Source organism: Salvelinus fontinalis, chromosome 20, assembly GCF_029448725.1.
Source record: "Salvelinus fontinalis isolate EN_2023a chromosome 20, ASM2944872v1, whole genome shotgun sequence".
NCBI classification, from domain to species: domain Eukaryota; kingdom Metazoa; phylum Chordata; class Actinopteri; order Salmoniformes; family Salmonidae; genus Salvelinus; species Salvelinus fontinalis.
Window position 1 is genome coordinate 17,732,131 of NC_074684.1, and position 23,746 is coordinate 17,755,876.

The 23,746-nt window shown below is 45.1% G+C and overlaps 1 protein-coding gene across 8 annotated transcripts in view; it reads right to left on the bottom strand.

Annotated features, from left to right (window-relative positions):
• Window positions 1-23,746, bottom strand: part of LOC129817427 (mitochondrial peptide methionine sulfoxide reductase-like) — a 116,130-nt gene that overhangs the window by 86,048 nt on the left and 6,336 nt on the right. For 3 of the 8 annotated variants that reach the window (XM_055872652.1, XM_055872649.1, XM_055872647.1), the window contains exon 2: window positions 5,795-5,892. The exons of the other annotated variants lie outside the window; for them this stretch is intronic. Coding sequence is in view for 2 of the 3 variants with exons in the window: in XM_055872649.1 (XP_055728624.1) it covers window positions 5,795-5,892 (98 nt within the window). In the remaining variant the exon portion in view is untranslated. The remainder of the gene's footprint in view (window positions 1-5,794; window positions 5,893-23,746) is intronic. 8 annotated transcript variants of the gene reach the window in all.

Consider the following 23,746-nt stretch of genomic DNA (forward strand, 5'->3'; position numbering starts at 1 on the left):
GCTGGAAAAGGCCGTGTTTGTCACCAAACTGTTCCTGGATGGTTGGGAGAAGTTGCTCTCGGAGGATGTGTTCGTACCATTCTATATTCATGGCTGTTTTCTTAGGCAAAATTGTGAGTGAGCCCACTCCCTTGGCTGAGAAGCAACCCCACACATGAATGGTCTCAGGATGCTTTACTGTTGGCGCTCACCTTGTCTTCTCTGGACAAGCTTTTTTTCCGGATGCCCCAAACAATCGGAAAGAGGATTCATCAGAGAAAATAACTTTATCCCAGTCCTCAGCAGTCCAATCCTGTACCTTTTGCAGCATATCAGTCTGTCCCTGGTGTTTTTCCTGGAGAGAAGTGTCTTCTTTGCTGCCCTTCTTGACACCAGGCCATCCTCCAAAAGTCTTCACCTCACTGTGTGTGTAGATGCACTCACACCTGCCTGCTGCCATTTCTGAGCAAGCTCTGTACTGGTGGTGCCCCGATCCCGCAGCTGAATCAACTTTAGGAGACGGTCCTGGCGCTTGCTGGACTTTCTTGAGCACCCTGAAGCCTTCTTCACAACAATTGAACCACTCTCCTTGAAGTTCTTGATGATCTGATAAATGGTTGATTTAGGTGCAATCTTACTGGCAGTAATATCCTTGCCTGTGAAGCCCTTTTTGTGCAAAGCAATGATGACGGCACGTGTTTCCTTGCAGGTAACCATGGTTGACAGAGGAAGAACAATGATTGCAAGCACCCCCCTCCTTTTGAAGCTTCCGGTATGTTATTCAAACTCAATCAGCATGACAGAGTGATCTCCAGCCTTGTTCTTGTCAACACTCACACCTGTGTTAACGAGAGAATCACTGACATGATGTCAGCTGGTCATTTGTGGCAGGGCTGAAATGCAGTGGATTTTTTTTGTTGAGATTCAGTTCATTTGCATGGCAAAGAAGGACTTTACAGTTAATTGCAATTCCTCTGATCACTCTTCATAACATTCTGGAGTATATGCAAATTGCCATCATACAAACTGAGGCAGCAGACTTTGGGAAAATTAATATTTGTGTCATTCTCAAAACTTTTGGCCACGACTGTACACAGTATTCAGACGCCTACTAGCTGTCACACTTGGAGCAAGTGAGAAGGGTGTAATTGCGGCCTGCAATTCTGGGCGTTCTTGCATGTGGGCATTTCTGCATCCAGTACAGCAGGTGGCGTTAATGCACGTTAACGTTGGATGCCAGCCGCCCACAGAAGAAGGGGCAGGAGCGACAACGGTAGCTAGCTAGCTGTGCACTGGTACACAGTGTTCCTCTTCCCCGCCTGTCGGGCACTGTTTTCCCATAGTACTGGCAGGTGCCAGTGAAGGACACTGTGTGCTAGCTTAGCCAGCTAGTCCAGTATACAGCAGGTGGGAGACGGGGATGACACCATCTGCTAGCTAGCTAACTAGCATGCTAGCTAGCCAGTACAGAGTGTCCCTAACTAGCAAGCTAGCTAGTTAGCTAACACAAAGTGTCGCCCCAGCCTCCTGCCTGCTGTGCTAGTGGGAGGCGCGGATGACATTGTCCTGTCAGGCATAATTTTTTCCGGTACGCGGGAGGCGGGAACCTCTGGTACGTGGGCATTCCTGCACATGCACATTGCACACTATTAGAGAAAGTAGTAGCTTTAAGGGAACGACGCATCACTACAATGCATTACAATGGGAAGGCTTGTTTGGGTATGAAGAGTGGGTAGGACAGGGAAGGGTGTGTGGTGGTAAGGGGGGTTTGAGGAATGGGTTAGGGAAAGATGGAAGGATGGGGGAGTGGAGAGTGTGGCAGGGAAGGAAGCATGGGACATAGACCATTCCTCCTGACTCCTGTTCATGACTGACTCAATGCAGAAAGGAGAGACTGACTCGGTGTCCTGCCTCTCATTCAACATTCATGATAGCCTCTCTCTGGCTGTGCTGATGCTGTACTGGGCTGAATGCTGCTCTCCCTCCCTGCATCTTAATCCACACTGAGCTCCCCTCTCCCTGGGACACTGAGCTAGCTCTTCCCATCTCCCTGGCCTAGTTTAGGCTGCTGCCACTGGGCTGCTCTGAGGGCTGTTTGGAGGGTCAGTGCTAATCGCTGGTTTACATATGTCCCGTCCAGTGGCATCACAGCGCTGCAGCTAACAGGGGAGGAGAGCATTCAGCTGGGCCCTGTCCCAACGCAGCGCAGTCCCCTCTCTCCCTCTCTCCACTCAACGACCAGCTGCCAGGGACAGAACCTGAATTTGAATAACGCCTGCAGTGTGTGTGTGTGTGTGTGTGTGTGTGTGTGTGTGTGTGTGTGTGTGTGTGTGTGTGTGTGTGTGTGTGTGTGTGTGTGTGTGTGTGTGTGTGTGTGTGTGTGTGTGTGTGTGTGTGTGTGTGTGTGTGTGTGTGTGTGTGTGTGTGTGTACTGGATATGGAACAGGGACAGGGGATGTTATAAAAATTGGTGACATGGAGCAAGAGAGAACGAACAAGAGAGAGATCCGCATTGGATCAAAAGTAATTATTCACAACAGGAGGCTGCAGAGTTAATTCAACCAATCAGAGCAAAGGTGGGGGATGGGAAGAGAGAGAGAGAGACTGAGGGAGAGGGAGAGAGAGGGAAATACGGAGGGAGAGAGAAACCATGTTTAAAGGAATCACTTCAACGCTACACTTCTTCTAGGCCTTTCGTTACATAGCACACTCCAGAAAGACCATCCTATAAATTAAAACGGTAATGACCATGGGTAAAACACCCTGACCTCTGCATTCAGGATGTTAACAGTGCAGTCATAGCAGGTTAATGAGGAAGTGGTGATTCCACACCAGGAGCTAACTTTATTACACCGATCAGTTCTAAAATGGCTGACATTTCACCAGTGCTTTTGTCCTGGACATAATACTAATGTCTCCACTGCTAGCATAACAAGTCAGGTCAATTGTCTGAGGGGAAGCTCTCTATGCGTCTGCTCTAGGAATATGTAACTGCTTTCCAGTCACCAACATACATATGAAGTGACAGAATATTGACATTATGTACTGACATTGAAAGACAACACGGCTGGCACTAAGTGATCCATGTGTGTACGTGCATGTGCATCATATGAGTGTGTACATGCACGCCGCATGTGTGGCTGCATATGCATGTTCGTATGCATGTACAGTACCAGTCAAAAGTTTGGATTCATCTACTCATTCAATGGTTTTTCTATATTTTTACTATTTTGTACATTGTAAAATAATAGTGAAGATGTCAAAACTATGAAATAACACATAATGAATCATGTAGTAATCAAAATAGTGTTTAACAAATCAAAATATATTTTATATTTGAGATTCTCCAAAGTAGCCACCCTTTGCCTTGATGACAGCTTTGTACACTCTTGGCATTCTCTCAACCAGCTTCATGCGCTAAGAAAAGTCCACCAAAAATTAAAACCTCGACATCAATATGGAGTCAACATACAAGTGTAAGTAAAAACAAATGTAAATAAGTTAGAAATTGTGCTACTAATACACATGACGGCACAAACACGTCTCGTAAAAGTAATGATGTTTTTGTTTGGTTAGCTTATGGAAATTGTAGAAATAAAACATTTTTCTTCTTGAGAAGTTCCAGCTAGGCAGGCTAATGTTAGATAGCTAATTAATTTGCTAGCTATCATACAGTAGGCGTATATTAATAATTATATATTTAATGTAAGTACACATGCAATCATAACTGACTACAGTGCATATGGAGCACCCATAAGCTACCGGTGGCTGAAAAGACAATCATTGCGGGATGAACGAGTGACGAATTTCCGGGCAAGGGCGGTCCATCGGAAGGCACAGTGTCCACTGGGCCTCCCGAGTGGCGCAGTGATCTAAGGCACTGCATTACAGAGATTCTGGGTTCGAGTCCAGGCTCTGTTGCAGCCTGCCGCGACCGGCAGACCCATGGGGCGGCGCACAATTGGACTAGTGTCGTCCGGGTTAGGGAAGGGTTTGGCTGGCAGGGATGTCCTTGTCCAATCGCGCACTAGCGACTCCTGTGGCGGGCCGGGTGCAGTGCACGCTGACATGGTCGCCAGGTGTACGGTGTTTCCTCCGACACATTGGTGCGGCTGGCTTCCGGGTTAAGTGGGCATTGTGCCGTGGGCATGGTTGGGTTGTGTTTCGGAGGAGATCAGCTTTAATAGTGCAGATAGATTTAATTTAGATACATTTCAGATATATGCAGATATAGATACATTTCCAATCCCCTATATATTTTTGGGGTAAACATATATATTTATATATACACACACACCAACATATATAGTATATATAAATATACATACATACATACAAATACATAAACTCAGCAAAAAAATAAACGTCCTCTCACTGTCAACTGCATTTATTTTTAGCAAACTTAAATAAATATTTGTATGAACATAACAAGATTCAACAACTGAGACATAAACTGAACAAGTTCCACAGACATGTGACTAACAGAAATTGAATATTGTGTCACTGAACAAAGTGGGGTCAAAATCAAAAGTAACAGTCAGTATCTGGTGTGGCCACCAGCTGCATTAAGTACTGCAGTGCATCTCCTCCTCAGGGACTGCACCAGATTTGCCAGTTCTTGCTGTGATATGTTACCCTACTCTTCCACCAAGCCACCTGCAAGTTCCCGGACATTTCTGAGGGAAATGGCCCTAGCCCTCACCCTCCGATCCAACAGGTCCCAGACGCTGGCCATGGCAGAACACTGACATTCCTGTCTTGCAGGAAATCATGTACAGAACGAGTAGTATGGCTGGTGGCACTGTCATGCTGGAGGGTCATGTCAGTATGAGCCTGCAGGAAGGGTACCACATAAGGGAGGAGGATGTCTTCCCTTTAACACACAGCGTTGAGATTGCTTGCAATGACAAGCTCAGTCTGATGATGCTGTGACACACCGCCCCAGACCATAACAGGCCCTCCACCTCCAAATCGATCCCGCTCCAGAGTACAGGCCTCGGTGTAACGCTCATTCCTTTGACGATAAACGCGAATCCGACCATCACCCCTGGTGAGACAAAACCGCTACTCGTCAGTGAAGAGCACTTTTTGCCAGTCCTATCTGGTCCAGTGACGGTGGGTTTGTGCCCATAGGCGACGTTGTTGCTGGTGATGTCTGGTGAGGACCTGCCTTACAACAGGCCTACAAGCCCTCAGTCCAGCCTCTCTCAGCCTATTGCTGACAGTCTGAGCACTGATGGAGGGATTGTGTGTTCCTGGTGTAACTCGGGCAGTTGTTGTTGCCATCCTGTACCTGTCCCGCAAGTGTGATGTTCGGATGCATCGATCCTGTGCAGGTGTTGTTACATGTGGTCTGCCACTGCGAGGACGATCAGCTGTCCGTCCTGTCTCCCTGTAGCGCTGTCTTAGGCGTCTCACAGTACGGACATTGCAATTTATTGCCCTGGCCACATCTGCAGTCCTCATGCCTCCTTGCAGCATGCCTAAGGCACATTCACGCAGATGAGCAGGGACCCTGGGCATCTTTCTTTTGGTGTTTCAGAGTCAGTAGAAAGGCCTCTTTAGTGTCCTAAGTTTTCATAACTGTGACCTTAATTGCCTACCGTCTGTAAGCTGTTAGTGTCTTAACGACCGTTCCACAGGTGCATATACATAAAATTGCGCCGGATCTGAAGCCAGACGTTTTACGTGCCCGCAACCGATTGTTTTTTGTTTGTTTATAAGTTATTTTTTTACTAATTTTGTATATAATGTTGCTGCTACCGTCTCTTATGACCGAAAATAACTTATAGACATCAGGACTGCAATTACTCACCAAGGACTAGCAGAATCCTTTTTCTTCTTTCACGAGTCTGACGAGCCCGAGGCGGAGTATATACGGCTTCCTCGGGAACAGTCCCCGACCCCCGTGACCTGCGTGAAGAGGTGGAGGAGAAAGAGAGGCCGGAGAGCGGGCTGCCTTCTGAGAATTCGGAGGCGATCAAATAAACCCCCACTTCCCTCAATTCTGCTAGCAAACATGCAATCTTTGGAGAATAAAATCAATGAGTTACGGGGAAGATGAAACTACTAATGGGACATTAAAAACTGTAACATCTTATGATTCACAGAGTCGTGGCTGAACGACGACAATATCAACATACACCTAGCTGGTTATACGATGTACCGGCAGGATAGAAAAGCGACGTCTGGTAAGACAAGGGGCAGTGGACTATGTATTTTTGTAAATAACAGCTGGTGCACTATATCTAAGGAAGTCTCGAGCTATTGCTCGCCTGAGGTTGAATATATCATGATAAGCTGTAGACCACACTATCTACAGAGAGAGTTCTCATATATATTCAACGTAGCTGTTTACATACCACCTCAGTCAGAGACTGGCACTAAGATAGTGAATGAGCTGTATTCCACCATAAGCAAACAAGAAAACGCTCACCCAGAGGCGGCGCTCCTAGTAGCCGAGGACTTTAATGCAGGGAAACTTAAATTAGTTTTACCAAATCTCTATCAGCATTTTAAATGTGCAACCAGAGGGAAAAGAACTGTGGACCAACTATACTCCACACACAGAGACGCATACAAAGCACTCCCTCGCCCTCCTTTTGGAAAATATGACCAAATTTCCATCCTCCTGATTCCTGCTTACAAGCAAAAATGAAAGCAGGAAGCACCAGTGACTAGATCAATAAAAAAAGTAGTCAGATGAAGCAGATGCTAAGCTACCGGACTGTTTTGCTAGCACAGACTGGAATATGTTTCGTGATTCCTCCAATGGCATTGAGGAGTACACCACATCTGTCATTGTCTTCATCAATAAGTGCATCGATGACGTCGTCTACATTGTGACCGTACGTACATACCCCAACCAGAAGCCATCGATTACAGGCAGCATCCGCACTGAGCTAAAGGCTAGAGCTGCCATTTTCAAGGAGCGGGACTCTAACCCAGAAGCTTACAAGAAATCCCGCTATGCCCTCCGACAAACAATCAAACAGGCAAACCGTCAATACAGGACTAAAATCGAGTCATACTACACCAGCTGCCCTGTGACACAAGCCTACCAGACGAGCTAAACTACTTCTATGCTCGCTTCGAGGCAAATAACACTGAAATATGCATGAGAGCACCAGCTGTACCGGAAGACTGTGTGATCACGCTCTCCGCAGCCGATATGAGTAAGACCTTTAGACAGGTCAACATTCAGGCCTAAGGGCCAGACGGATTACCAGGATTACCAGTACTGCAAGCATACGCTGACCAACTAGCAAGTGTCTTCACTGACATTTTCAACCTCTCCCTGTCATAGTCTGTAATATCAACATGTTTCAAGCAGACCACCATAGTGCCTGTGCCCAAGAACACTAAGGTAACCTGCCTAAATGACTACCGACCCGTAGAACTCACGTCTGTAGCCATGAAGTGCTTTGAAAGCCTGGTCATGGCTCACATCAACACCATCATCCCAGAAACCCTAGACCCACTACCATTTGCATACCGCCCCAACAGATCCACAGATGCAACCTGTATTGCACTCCACACTGCCCTTTCCCAGCTGGACAAAAGGAACACCTATGTGAGAATGCTATTCATTGACTACAGCTCAGCATTCAACACCACAGTGCCCTCAAAGCTCATCAATAAGCTAAGGACTCTGAGACTAAACACCTCCCTCTGCAACTGGATCCTGGACTTCCTGACGGGCCGCCCCCGTGTGGTAAGGGTAGGTAACAACACATCTGCCCTGCTGATCCTCAACACAGGGGCCCCTCAGGGGTGCGTGCTCAGTCCCCTCCTGTACTCCCTGTTCACTCATGACTGCACGGCCAGGCACGACTCCAATACCATCATCATTTGCCGATGACACAACAGTGTCACCGACAACAACGAGACAGCCTATAGGGAGGAGGTCAGAGACCTGGCCATGTGGTGCAAGGACAACAACCTCTCCCTCAACGTGATCAAGACAAAGGAGATGATTGTGGACTACAGGGAAAAGAGGACCGAGCACGCCCCCATTCTCATCGACGGAGCTGCAGTGGAGCAGGTTGAGAGCTTCAAGTTCCTTGTTCCAACAAACTAACATGGTCCAAGCACACCAAGACAGTCGTGAAGCAGGCACAACAAAACCTATTGCCCCTCAGGAGACTGAAAAGATTTGGCATGGGTCCTCAGATCCTCAAAATGTTCTACAGCTGCACCATCGAGAGCATCCAGACTGGTTGCATCACTGCCTGGTATGGCAACTGCTCGGCCTCCGATTGTATTGATTGTATTTTTGGGTAGAGCAGACATTTCCATGTATTTGTGTTAGCTGCATGTGTGACATAACTCCACCAGTCCTATTTCTGATATAATTTACAAAGTTATTTTTTTTATATATATTTTTTAAAAGGTCAAGGTTTTTTATCAATTAGTATATTTGAGTTTAACCACAATATTATTTATTTGTTCTGTCTTTTCTGCTGGATTAAACTGAAATTGCAACCAACTTTCTATGGCGTGTTAAAAAATAATGATATTTTGGAGATTATTTTGTTTTCGAATTACCAAAAGTGAGCGGTTGTAATCTGAATAAAGGGAAAAGGCCAATCTGTAACATGGGGTGAGACATTCATACTAATTTGCTAGAGAAGCAGTTCAGATTTAAGTATAACTTTTGTATGACTGATGCCTTTAGTGATACGTCTAATGCTTTAATATTTAATCATTTCTGCCCTCCGATTTCATATTCATTATATTAATAGGCCCTTTTAATTTTGTCTGGCTTGCCATACCAAATAAAATGGAATATTTTTTGCTCATATAATTGAAAAAAGATTTTTGCTAGGTGTAGGCAAAACCATAAGCAAATAGTTAAACTGTGATATGACTAAAAATAGTTAATCAGGGTGATTTTTCCACAAATAGATCTTATCTATTTTTGCTAACTTTCTATAAAAATGTATTGGAGTGAGATTGAAACGAAAACATATGCTTAAAGTACTTAACGTCCTCTTTCAAAATATAGTTTGGTGAATCATGCGTGATTCCATCATTTGTAACAAGTTAAGAAAAAAAAATTGGTTGCATTTCTATGTTGAAGATTTAAAAATAATTTGGTGCATTTTTCCCCATATTCCATCCAGTTCACTTTATTTTTATAATATATTACACTGGATCTTTCTTGAATAAGCTCCTCCATTTCTTTTTCCTCTAACTTACTCTGCGCCTCTATGGTACAGTTTTTATTGCTATCTATCTGTACTGTTAGTCCTTCAATTTCCTTTGTTAATATGGACTCTATTTACCTAAATTGCTTTTGTTTTAGAGATGAGTACTGAATTGCATGGCCTCTAAAGGCACATTTAAAAGTGTCCCATACAATAAGGGGATCTGCTGTACCTATGTTATGTCTGAAAAAGTCAGTTAAAATTATTCTGCCCTAGTTAAAAACAAGTTATCATCCAATAGACTTTGATTACATTTCCAATATCCTTGCCCAGGTGGAAATTCTGTAAGAGTAATATATATGCCAATTATGTGACGGTCCGACCGCATTCTGTCCCCTATCAACACATTTTAAACTTTTGGTGCCAGAGAGAATGACATAAGAATGTAATCAAGGTGACTAGCTTGATTGAGCTTCCGCCATGTACATCTCACTAGGTCAGGGTATTTAAGCCTCCGTATATACACTAGTTCCAATATATCCATGACATTTGGGATTTCCTCAAGTGCCTGAGGGTGATAGTTTGTAGTGTGATTTCCTTTTCGGTCCATAGAGGTATTTAAAACCGTATTATAATCTCCCACCATTATAATAGAGTCTTGTGTTTTCAAATGTTCAAAGAAGCGTTATTTGGACCTTATAGGTTAATGAGCCATATCTGTTTATGGCCCAATAAACATATTTAAAATCATCCATCTACCTTGAGGATCTGTTTGGACAATTTGCACATTTGGATCAAAATGACTGTTAATTAATATGAGCACACCTTTTGAGTTTCTTTGCCCATGGGAGAAATATACTTTGCCCCCCTAGTCCTTTTTCCACACAACTTTATCTAAAGTTGTTGAATGAGTTTCCTGTAAACAATAGATATTATATTCCTTCTCTTTTACCCAGGTAAATACTGATCGTCTTTTCTTATTATCTGCTAAGCCATTACAATTATTGCTGGCTATACTTATTTCACCATTTACCATAATGAGATACAAGTTTCAAATCTATTTATCATAATATATGTTTATAAACTTACCATTAAAAAGTACCATAGTGATTGAGTGTCCATATAGCTATACCATGATATTTGCATTGCTACTACGTAAACCTCCAATTGTTCCCCACTATTCCACCCGCTGAAACTCCTCCCCATCCCAAGTTGGGTTGTCATCCCAGTGACCGGCAGAACCCCCCTGTTCCCCTGGATCCCAAGGCCCCCGAGAGACCGGGACCCATCCTTCGAAAAGAACACACAGTGCCACCACAGAACAGAAGCAGATCAGCCGACCAAAAGCATTTCCATCACCCTCACCTTGTATATAGCTATTAAAAAAATATCTTACTTTCCATAATGAACTATTAATATTTTAATAATGTAGGTAGTTCATGCAAAGGATTGTTACCTCTTACCAGGATTGCCATTACAAAAGTTAAATTTTGGCAAGAAATTATTATTTCAGCAAACAATTATTGTGATTCATCCTGTATTGTCCCGAACATCTTTATTCCATAGCAACAGTTGTGGGATACACGCACGCACGCACGCACGCACACACGCACACGCACACACACACACACACACACACACGTACACGCACACGGACACACACACTCAACCCCTCTCCCCCACAAACAACCATAAGCTCAGATGCTCAACAGTTGTTACATCCCAGAGCCCAACTCAAGAAAGGACTTGCTTTACGAATTCATATACGGTTCCAGCTGTATAAGAAATTGAGCAAAAACTGGCAAAAATGGGAAGATTTGATTAACCATTGTCAAGTCCTAGGTGATGGGAGATCAGATACACCCCCTTCCCCTGAAACACACACACGCTGGTCCCCCGTTGTGACCATATTCCCAAGCATCTCTGTGCAGTCAGACCTTTGATTATTTTGTGCCACCAGGGCCACAATAATATGTCCCCTCTCTGAATGTCCAAGTGTGACCACCTCCCCATGGGTTACTGCAGCTAGTGTTGCCGGTACTACCACTTGAAAAGAAAAGGAGAGCCGCACACTCTAGCTCAGATGCAATAATTGAATAACCTAATATCCAACGTTTCGACAGACAAGCTGTCTTCATCAGGGTATAATGACGCCACTGCCTGGGTGGGGGCACCCCACCGGAATCCCCACCGGCTAGGTACAAGGTCGTCAAGGTTCTCATTAGCAGCTTTGAGAATTTCCTTGTATATTATACTCTCCCATAATATACAAGTAGAGAGTTAACAGCCTCAGAAATCAGCAATTAACTGCACCTCAGAACTACAACTTCGATGTTGCTAATGAACTGAGCCACGTACAGGACCACTACATACTGGCGTAGCTGAAACTCCTGCAAAGCGGGGGGGGGGGGGGGGGGGGGGGCACGTGCTCTGGGGGCCCATGCGCCCGTCATCTCACACCTATGTCTAAATTGTTTCAATAAATAATTGACAGTAACCTGTCACACCCTGATCTGTTTAACCTGTCTTTGTGCTTGTCTCCACACCCCACCAGGTGTCTCCCATCTCCCCTCATTATTCCCTGTGTATTTATACCTGCGTTTTCTGTTTGTCTGTTGCCTGTTCGTCTTGTCCTGTCAAGTCCTACCAGGGTGTTCCCGTGTTTCCTGTGCTCTACTTTTTGTTTTTCCCAGTTCTGACCTTTCTACCTGTCCTGATCCTGCCTGCCTTCCTGTACCTGCCTGACTCTGATTTGGATTACGACTCTTTGCCTGCCTTGACCTACCGATTGCCTGCAGTCCTGTACCTGCCTGACTCTGATTTGGATTACATCTCTTTGCCTGCCTAGACTTACCTTTTGCCTGCCCCTTGTACTATAATAAACCCTGAGACTCGTACTATCCGCCTCCTGTGTCTGCATCTGGGTCTTAGCCTGAGCCTTGATAGTAACTCACCTAGTTAGGACTGTCTAATTGTAGTAAAATTAAGCATGTTTCTTTGTGTTGTCTGTCCTCGGATATGGAGAGCTGTGAAAGCCTGTCTGCAGACGAAGAGGTCCCAGTGAATGTTCAAAGGGGTTGCTGGCACATCCTTGTATGGAATGGGTTGTATGTGTACTTGTATACAACAATACAGTTAAAAGTCACACACAATGTAGGCTACAAAAGTATTACAACTGTAGCAGGCAAATCCTTCTCCTGGAGGTCTGCTGGGTTTGCAGGCTTCTGTTCCAGCCCAGCACTAACACACATGATTCAACTTATCAAACCTAATGAGTTGATAATAATGTGTATTATTGCTGGGCTGGAATAGAAGTCTGCTCACCCAGTAGATCTGGGAGTGGAGCAAGGTTGGCCACCTCTGGAATGGACTTTTTAGTTCACCCGAAATTAAGCTTTAGTAATAATAGCCTAATTACTAAAACGGGTAACATTTACAAACGAGTTAGCTTATTTGTGCATTTTGAAATTAAATGCTGATTCATTGAAGTGGTTATAAAGATGTTTCAAGATTACCTATTGTCAATGTTCATGAATCACAGATCACAATTCTGCACAAAAAAAAAGTGTGAAGGGGATCTGTCTCTAACTTGTCTGAGTTTTTGTGTTGCTTCCGCAAATGAACATCACCTTTTTGTCCAGTTGTGAGCTCTCCAATCTGTTTCAATTGATTTTCACTGTCTCAGGATATCATCCATGTGAATCCATGTAGCAGCTCATCATAATGACATGCATCACTAACGCAGCCACAGGCCTACTGTACGGTGGCATTAGTGGCCTTATGGGCATGTGCGATGCGTCCCTTGTCATTGTACATCTGAAGCAGAAAATAGCTAAACTCACACATCATTTCCATGTTGTTGAGCTAGCTATATGTTCTCAACTTAACATGATAAAGGAAGATAATGTAAATGAGGCTATCCATAAGCCAGATTTTCTACATAAATTTTCTGACATATGAAATAGTTTAGTGCAAATCCAACCCTTGTATTCTAGGTACAGTACCACACATGAAAATAAGGAGCTGACAATTTGTAGGTTAATTAGAAATGTCAAAAAGGAAAGTAATGGGGCATGGGAGCGTTGTAATTCTACCTTGTTCATTTGCTGAGAATGATTTTAGAATACAGAGACAAAATCAGAAGGTATGGAGGAGGATTGCAGAGATTGTGTTGATGGTGGGTGAAGAGAGATTTGCACAACAATGGTTTACAACTCAAAGCCACAATTTCCTTTATGCAAAGTACCCATTCATTTTACCTGTAGGCCTATGTGTTTTACAGGAAGTGAGCTATAATCCTCAATGTCATGACACAGGTATAATGAAAGAGCCATACGGTATGACAATCATTACGTTAAGATACCATAATCCAATTGGTAGCATATCACATGGGAAATTCATGCTTAGTGTTTCATTCACAATGTTATAATGTGTGTTCCTGGTGATTTATATCCTTTGGTGGGCAAATGTACAATTTCATTTAGTCAACACATTCACAAATGGTGGCTTTGATCACAGTTTTGAGGTTTAGATTGAGGTTCATGGCTAGGTAGCAGCATATGTAAACATTGTTGTCCAAATCTCTCTTTACCCACCATCAACACAATCTTTGCAATACTCCTCCATGCCATTGACCTTCTGATTTTGTCTCTGTATTCTTGCAAAGCAACATCATATGGAATTGGAAAACCAGACACAGCAATGATTGTTGTCTATCCTACATATTTTGGGGGGTTTTCTAGCCCGGGAACTAATGACAGTTTCATGAAGGGAAGATTTTCAAGCTAACATCTGCTCCTCCCCTGATTGGTTAACGCAGCAGTGGCCAAGAGTAATTTGCATAAAGTAGAGCAGAGCTTAACTATTTCTACAGCTCCGCCAGTAGGTTTCTCGCCGCTCACCTTCCCACAATCCCCTGTGCATTGCTCCGTGTGCCCCTGTTGAAAATGAATGGGGGCGGAACTTTGTCTGACGAATTCGGAAGTGGTGAAAACGATACGTAATTAGCCTATTTTTATAATTAGCCTATTTCTAACGGGGCGATGGCAGCCCGCCTCGGCCTCTTTACTTAATTGACTATCAGGTTAAAAAAAGGTAGGAGAATCAGGTCGAACTCAGATGGAGAGTGAGTGTGATGGCCTGCCGGACCAATGGTGGAAGCAGAAGCATTGTGCGATTCTCTTGGCGTGAGTACAGTTGGTGAGAATGAGTGGACGATGGTGAAGAACAGTGGAGTAGAAAGGGCTAAAGTTGGAAATGAACAGCAGTTTATGGTTGGAGAGCGATTCACAAGCAAGGATAGTTTTTTGGGTGACCCGTTTGCGGTCTCGAAGATGGCGATGGACGAATTGGGTATAGGGGAATCTGTCAGAGTGACCTGGAGCGGTTTGATGTTGTTTTCGTGTGTGTCAAAAGTGCAAAATGAGAAAGCTCTGTGGCTCTACAAGATGTCGACAAAGGATGTGGAAAGCTATGATTTTCAGAGTAGGGCACCGGTTAAAGGTGTCATCTCTGGTGTCTTGTTGGACATAGACGCTGTGTGGTTCAGGGATAACATTCCAGGAGTGGTAGACGCACGTCGCTTGAATCGAATGATAGGTTTTACTGTCGTTTGAGGAAGTGGTTCTCCCGAATTACATTAAACTTGGGTATGTGAGATGTGCAGTGAGACCATATGTACAGAAGCCACTGTAGTGTTACAATTGTAAAAAGTTTGGACACGTGGCAAGTGTTTGTCGAAGGAATAAATATGTAGCAGTTGAAGAGTCAGATGAAGCATGTTGTTGTAATTGTGATGGGAATCACGTTCCCGAGTTCCCAGAATGCCCTGTAAGGATGAAGGAGGTGGCAGTAGCAGGATCAGGGCCATCCAACAGGTCTCCCATGTGGAGGAAGTGAAAATCGCTGAAGGACTAAGTAGAGATGAGATGATAGTGGATGCCCCACAGTCTGCAGTGAATGCCGTGCAGGAGATGGATTCCCACACACTAACAGTGAAGAAGGTGGACTTTGTTTTTGTTTTTGGTAATTAGTATGAATTTCTTCATCCAAAAAACCTATTTGGAAACATTAGGCTTAACATGAGAAAATGACAACCAAATAAAAAGAATCATGCATCCATTAAAGCAAAGCTATAGGCTACTGCAGCACCAGCACCACATCATCTGACAGCCTATCGATAGGTAGCAAAGTAGACGCCGCAATTTCAGAACCATGAACAGCGATCGGTAGTATATACAGTTGAAGTCAGAAGTTTACATACACCTTAGCCAAATACATTTCAACTCAGTTTTTCACAACTACTGACATTTAATCCTAGTAAAAATTCCCTATCTTAGGTCAGTTAGGATCACCACATTATTTTAAGAATGTGAAATGTCAGAATAATACAGATTTTTTTTTTTTCAGCTTTCATTTCTTTCATCACATTCCCAGTGGGTCAGAAGTTTACATACACTCAATTAATATTTGGTAGCATTGCCTTTGAATTGTTAAATTCGGTCAAACGTTTCGGGTAGCCTTCCACAGCTTCCCACAATAAGTTGGGTGAGTTTTGGCCCATTCCTCCTGACAGAGCTGGTGTAACTGAGTAAGGTTTGTAGGCCTCCTTGCTCGCACACGCTTTTTCAGTTCTGCCCACAAATTTCCTATAGGATTGAGGTCAGGGCTTTGCGATGGCCACTCCAATACCTTGACTTTGTTGTCCTTAAGCCATTTTGCCACAACTTTGGAAGTATGCTTGGGGTCATTGTCCATTTGGAAGACCCTGACTGATGTCTTGAGATGTTGCTTCAATATATCCACATAATTTTCTTTCATTATGATGCCATCTATTTTGTGATGTGCACCAGTCCCTCCTGCAGCAAAGCACCCCCACAACATGATGCTGCCACCCCCGTGCTTCACGGTTGGGATGGTGTTCTTCGGCTTGCAAGCATCCCCATTTTTCATCCAAGCATAATGATGGTCATTATGGCCAAACAGTTCTATTTTTGTTTCATCAGACCAGAGGACATTTCTCCAAAAAGTACGATCTTTGTGCTCATGTGCAGTTGTAAACTGTAGTCTGGCTTTTTTATGGCGGTTTTGGAGCAGTGGCTTCTTCCTTGCTGAGCGGCCTTTCAGGTTATGTCGATATAGGACTTGTTTTACTGTGAATATAGATACTTTTGTACCTGTTTCCTCCAGCATCTTCACAAGGTCCTTTGCTGTTGTTCCGGGATTGATTTGCACTTTTCGCACCAAAGAACGTTCATCTCTAAGAGACAGAACGCGTCTCCTTCCTGAGCGGTAGGATGGCTGCGTGGTCCCATGGTGTTTATACTTGCGTACTATTGTTTGTACAGCTGAACGTGGTACCTTCAGGCATTTGGAAATTGCTCCCAAGGATGAAACAGACTTGTGAAAGTCTACAATTTCTTTTTTTAGGTCTTGGCTGATAAATGTTGATTTTCCCATGATGTAAAGCAAAGAGGCACTGAGTTTGAAGGTAGGCCTTGAAATACAATCTAGAGGAAAAAGAAACGCACACCTATTTAGGCGAGGTGCTGGCTAGCGGAGTGGAAAACTTGACAATAAACGAGAGCCGCACACTCTAAGAGCTCAGATGCAAAAATGTAATGTCTTTGAAATTTATCCACAGGTACACCTCCAATTGACTCAAATAATCACAAGCTTCTAAAGCCATGACATAATTTTCTGGATTTTTCCAAGCTGTTTAAAGGCACAGTCAACTTAGTATATGTTAACTTCTGACTCACTGGAATTGTGATACAGTGAATTATAAGTGAAATAATCTGTCTGTAAACAATTGTTGGAAAAATGACTTGTGTCATGCACAAAGTAGATGTCCTAACAGACTTGTCAAAACTATAGTTTGTTGACAAGAAATTTGTGGAGTGTATGTAAACTTCCGACTTTTTAGGGGGGTGGTGTAAGAGCTGTCGCTCTCCTCATCCTCAGATGAGGTGAGGAGAGAAGGATCTTCAGACCAATATGCGGAGTCAGGGAAATATGCCATCTTTATTTATTAATAACGAAAACTGATGGCAACACGAAAACAAAACAAACACTTTAAAAACTACAAAATAACAAAACGACGTAAAACGGAACCTGAACATAAACTTACATAGACAAACGTAAACTCACGAACAGGAACGTTACATCAAAACACACGAACAGCCAAACAGCTCCGAAAGTGAATAACAACGACGAAGACATCACAGGAGACAATCACCCACCAACAAACAGTGAGAACGCCCTACCTAAATATGACTCTTAATTAGAGGAAAACGCAAACCACCTGCCTCTAATCAAGAGCCATACCAGGTAACCCAAAACCAACATAGAAACAGATAACATAGACTGCCCACCCAAAACACATGCCCTGACCATAAACACATAAAAAACAACATAAAACAGGTCAGGACTGTTACAGAACCCCCCCCTCAAGGTGCGAACGCCGGGCGCACCAGCACAAAGTCCAGGGGAGGGTCTGGGTGGGCAGTTGACCACGGTGGTGGCTCCGGCTCAGGACGCTCTCCCCACACCACCATAGTCACTCCCCTCTTCTGTCTACCCCTTCCACTGACCACCCTTAAACTACCTTCCTCTAAATAAACAGCCAGCACCGGGACAAGGGGCAGCACCGGGACAAGGGGTAGCACCGGGACAAGGGGCAGCACCAGGATAAGGACCAGCACTGGAATAAGGGGCAGCACCGGGACAAGGGGCAGCACCGGGACAAGGGGCAGCACCGGGACAAGGGGCAGCACCGGGACAAGGGGCAGCACCGGGACAAGGGGCAGCACCGGAACAAGGGGCAGCACCGGGACAAGGGGCAGCACCGGGACAAGGGGCAGCACCGGGACAAGGGGCAGCACCGGGACAAGGGGCAGCACCGGGACAAGGGGCAACACCGGGACAAGGGGCAACACCGGGACAAGGGGCAACACCGGGACAAGGGGCAACACCGGGACAAGGGGCAGATCCCGGCTGAAGGACTCTGGCAGGTCCTGTTTGGACGGCTCTGGCAGGTCCATGCAGGCTGACGGCTCTCGACGCTCATGGCAGACTGACGGCTCTCTACGCTCATGGCAGGCTGACGGCTCTCGACGCTCATGGCAGGCTGACGGCTCTCGACGCTCATGGCAGGCCGACGGCTCTCGACGCTCATGGCAGGCCGACGGCTCTCGACGCTCATGGCAGGCTGACGGCTCTCGACGCTCATGGCAGGCTGACGGCTCTGGCTGCTCATGGCTCTCTGACGGCTCTGGCTGCTCATGGCTCTCTGACGGCTCTGGCTGCTCATGGCTCTCTGACGGCTCTGGCTGCTCATGGCTCTCTGACGGCTCTGGCTGCTCATGGCTCTCTGACGGCTCTGGCTGCTCATGGCTCGCTGGCAGCTCTGGCAGATCCTGTCTGATTGGCGGCTCTGGCAGATCCTGTCTGGTTGGCGGCTCTGGCAGATCCTGTCTGGTTGGCGGCTCTGGCAGATCCTGTCTGGTTGGCGGCTCTGGCAGATCCTGTCTGGTTGGCGGCTCTGGCAGATCCTGTCTGGCTGACGGCTCTAGCGGCTCCTGTCTGGCTGATGGCTCTAGCGGCTCCTGTCTGGCTGACGGCTCTGTAGGCTCATGGCAGACGGGCGGCTTTGCAGGCTCATGGCAGACGGGCGGCTTTGCAGGCTCCTGGCAGACGGATGGCTCAGATGGCGCTGGGGAGACGGATGGCTCAGATGGCGCTGGGGAGACGGATGGCTCAGATGGCGCTGGGGAGACAGATAGCTCTGTAGGGAGGAGAAGGAGAGACAGCCTGGTGCGTGGTCTAGGCACCGGCTGCGCTGGAGAGGAGGAAACAGCAGGAGAGAGAACCCGGAGAGACAGCCTGGTACGGGGGGCTGCCACCGGAGGACTGGTACATGGAGGTGGCACCGGATATACCGGACCGTGAAGGAGGACACGTGCTCTTGAGCACCGAGCCTCCCCAACCCTACCAGGTTGAATGAACCCCGTAGCCCTGCCAGTGCGGCGAGGTGGAATAGCCCGCACTGGGCTATGCAGGCGAACCGGGGACACCACCTGTAAGGCTGGTGCCATGTACACCGGCCCGAGGAGACGTACTGGAGACCAGCTACGTTGGGCCGGCTTCATGGCACCCGGCTCGATGCCCAACCTAGCCCTCCCAGTGCGGCAAGGTGGAATAGCCCGCACTGGGCTAAGCACGCGTACTGGGGACACCGTGCGCTTTACCGCATAACACGGTGTCTTACCAGTACGACGCCTTCTACCTCCACGGTAAGCACGGGGAGTTGGCTCGGGTATCCTACCCGGCTTTGCCACACTCCTCGTGTGCCCCCCCCCAATAAATTTTTTGGTCTTACTCACGGGCTCCCAACCGCGTCGTCGCGCTGCCTCCTCATACCAGCGCCGCTCAGCCTTCGCTGCTTCCAATTCCTCCTTTGGACGGCGATATTCCCCTGGTTGAGCCCAAGGTCCTCTACCGTCCAAGATCTCCTCCCAAGTCCAGAAGTTCTTATTGCTCCGTCGAGCATTCCCATACCGCTTGGTCTCTGTATTTTGGTGGGTGATTCTGTAAGAGCTGTCGCTCTCCTCATCCTCAGATGAGGTGAGGAGAGAAGGATCTTCAGACCAATATGCGGAGTCAGGGAAATATGCCATCTTTATTTATTAATAACGAAAACTGATGGCAACACGAAAACAAAACAAACACTTTAAAAACTACAAAATAACAAAACGACGTAAAACGGAACCTGAACATAAACTTACATAGACAAACGTAAACTCACGAACAGGAACGTTACATCAAAACACACGAACAGCCAAACAGCTCCGAAAGTGAATAACAACGACGAAGACATCACAGGAGACAATCACCCACCAACAAACAGTGAGAACGCCCTACCTAAATATGACTCTTAATTAGAGGAAAACGCAAACCACCTGCCTCTAATCAAGAGCCATACCAGGTAACCCAAAACCAACATAGAAACAGATAACATAGACTGCCCACCCAAAACACATGCCCTGACCATAAACACATAAAAAACAACATAAAACAGGTCAGGACTGTTACAGGTGGCAAACTCAGACTTCGAGGAAGTCCAGAGGAACTGTTCTATGCCATTGTCACTACAATACAGAAGTTTCAATACTGTAAAATACAATACACGATATGTAGTTCACTACTCCAACACTGAAGACTGGCTGCGTTACAAGTGTTACCAGTTTGGAGTTTTGAACTAAGAGTTTTGAAAATTCACCACACACTAATTAAGAACAAATTGTGATTTACAATGATGGCCTGTTGTGTGTGTGTGTGTGTTTCATAGTGATAGCAAGGAGGGCTGCTCTGCTCCTTCATCTCCCACTTATGTGTCAACATCAAACATGGTCTCTCTCTCCAGCTCCTTACCTAGGTCTATGGGCGGATTGAGCTCACACATAAAAGGAAGTTTTTCTTCCCCAGAGGTAGAAACACTGGAAACAAAATCAGTGCAGGACTCAGGACACAATACATCTTTAATTCTGTCAGTTCTTTGTTCAGGTGTTGTGTATTTCTTCCAAAGGGTGGGGAGAGGAGAGGGAGCTCATTCCTTCCTGTGTATCCTAGTTGTAGTGATCCTCTCAGTCTGTGAAGGCCAAATCCAATCTTTTGTGTTATTCTAACCTTCTGAACCTCCTTCCCAGGGGTGTAAACTGACAATCCAAATACATTTAAGAGCAACGCTCCACTATACTAGTGTCACGCCCTGACCATAGTAAGCTGTTTATTCTCTGTGTTGGTTGGGGCGTGATAGTGACTAGGGTGGGTCATCTAGGTGTTTTGTAATTCTATGTTGGCCTGGTATGGTTCCCAATCAGAGGCAGCTGTTTATCGTTGTCTCTGATTGGGGATCATATTTAGGTAGCCATTTCCCCATTTCTATTCATGGGATCTTGTCTATGTTTAGTTACCTGTCAGCACTATTTGTATAGCTTCACGTTTCGTTCGTTGATTTTGTTGTTTTTTGTTCAGTGTTTCATTCATTAAAAGAGAATGTACGCATAACACGCAGCGCCTTGGTCCATTCCATACGATGATCGTGACAACTAGATTATAGAAATCAATGAAAGAGAACACTTTGATAAACCTCACGTGGAACGTGTGCTTTCGGAGACGTGACAATACTTCAAAAATGTGTATAACAAATATATGCATTTTGTGACAAAGATCACAACATTCGTACTAACAGCAACTACTGTATATCCCCTCTTGCAATGAGATAACCAGTTAAGAGTTAGCGCAATATCATTTCAAATGGGGAAATGTAGGTTAGTTACCATAACATGACATGCCCACCCACATACTGTAACATCAGCTTCATCTGACTCCATACCTCAGAATATATTACAGAACACAGGATTTAAGAGCCTGGCTTCCAGCAATAATCTAACTGCTTAATGGAAACCCTTCACAGTCAGCAGCAACAGCAGAACTACAGCAATAGAGGAGGTCTGGGTCACAGGTCAACAGCCACATATTCAACCAGCTTCCGCGCCATTGCATCAAAGCTTCGCTCTGTTCTAAGAGGATACAAAACAGAGTAGTGAGGTTACCCAGGAAGCCACCAACCGTATGTGTAATGGCAATCCATTATGCAATCAAGAGAAGTTACACAACGAGGGTAACGAAGGGTTAATCAGCCATCATGCCACTCCATCAAGCAATGTCACAGAAATGCCTCCACACATGGCAACAGCACAGCATCCGTTGCTATCGGAGCCCTGGAATGAGTGCATGGGCTGAGAAGGGGAGAGAGGTGTGTGTGTGTGTGTTTGTGTTTGTATGAGGGTTTTAACACAGGCCAGCCTAATGGCATCTCACCAACAGTGGGCTAAGCTCACACTGAAACCTCCAGCACTCACGCCCACTAACAACCAGAGTAGATGTCAGGTACGTTATGCAAAATAACTATCATGAGAGAGAGAGAGAGAGACAGAATGAGGAGAGACAGAGAAAGAGGAGTGTAGAGATAGAGAGGGATAAAGGAGAAAAATAGAGAAAGAATGAGGAGAGAGAGGATTTGAGAGAGGGGGAGAGAGAAAAGCCACTGAGCTATAATGGAAGATTATCCTACTATCTCAGGGTCCTGTGTGGCTCAGTTGGTAGAGCATGGCACTTGCAACGCAAAGGTTGTGGGTTCGATACCCACAGGGGACCATTTATACACTCACAACTGTAAATTGCTGTAGATAAGAATCTGCTGAATGACTCAAATGTAATTAAACAAAGGACCAGGAAGTGGTGCTGATTTGTTCTTTACCCAACCAGATGGTCTCTTGGGAAAAGATGCTGAGCTCAGTTGGTAGAGCATGGCACTTGCAACACTAAGGTTGTGGGTTTGATTCCCACGGGGGACCAGTACGAGAGAAAAAAAAGGTATGAAAATGTATGTACTCATTACTGTAAGTCGCTCTGGATAAGAGCATCGGCTACATGACTAAAATGCTAATGTAGAAAAAATTGAAACCTCCAGCAATTCAATTTAATTTCAGATCCGTTTCCTTAGCTGGCTGTGGTTCAGCCAATTAATATAGGGCAAATATGATAAGTAAGAACCATATTTCTGTGTAATCCCACTCAGTAATGAGATGAGCCAGGTCACATAAATATCTCTCACAGTAACACACTAATGAATACAGAGCTGGGGCCCTCAGAATATCCTTCCTCCAATTTGTTTTTAAGAGACTTTTTAAAGATTTATGAGAATCGTAGAACATCATTAGCATTATCATGACATAATTAATCTGATTAATAACCCCCACCTGGTGGGTTTGAGGTTAATGAATGAATCTTTAATTTGTTACATCTAATCTTCCATTTAATTAAAGTTGTGTGCCCAGGGCTAATATAACGATTCTTGATTACCATCAACTGTTTTCAGATCGGGGTAGTCATAGCGTGACAAGCTAATGAATTGTCCTCCTATAACACTTCCACCTCGGTTTCAGATACATGGGGTAGGCAACCTGACTCACTAAATTATTCATAGATTTACCATTTTTTGCTTGGTGTTAAGCGATGACAACATGCCTATTTTGTAGGAGTGTAGACACAGACAGTCACTTTAACTCCAATCCAGTCAGACAGAAAATGTACAGAAATTGGTCCCAGATGGGTTTAACCCAACATGCGACCGGTACACCACAACAGTGTGTGGTTTGCCATTAAGAGCAGAAGAAGTCACAGTTTGGAATCATAAAACTGGGTTTCTAAGCATTTAAACAACTGGATCTAGACTGAAAGACAAGATAACAATAACTAAGAGACATCTTAAACTGAGTTTATACTCAGAGGATGGCAAACTGTGGTTGAGAGAGATAAACCTCAGTGAATGACAGGTAATCTAAGTTCTCTGAGGTGCAAGCCGTGCCAATTTTGTCTGTGGGGTTATCAGTGTCAGTGTAAACAAGGGACACTCATGGTGAAATCCCATGCATGTCACCAGAGTCTACGCTGGCATTAGCCAGGATCATTACTCAGCATGTGACAAATTAAGACATATCTTGGCACAACAGAGGCTGATAAGCCTTTAAAACTCACTTAACAGGCATGATAAA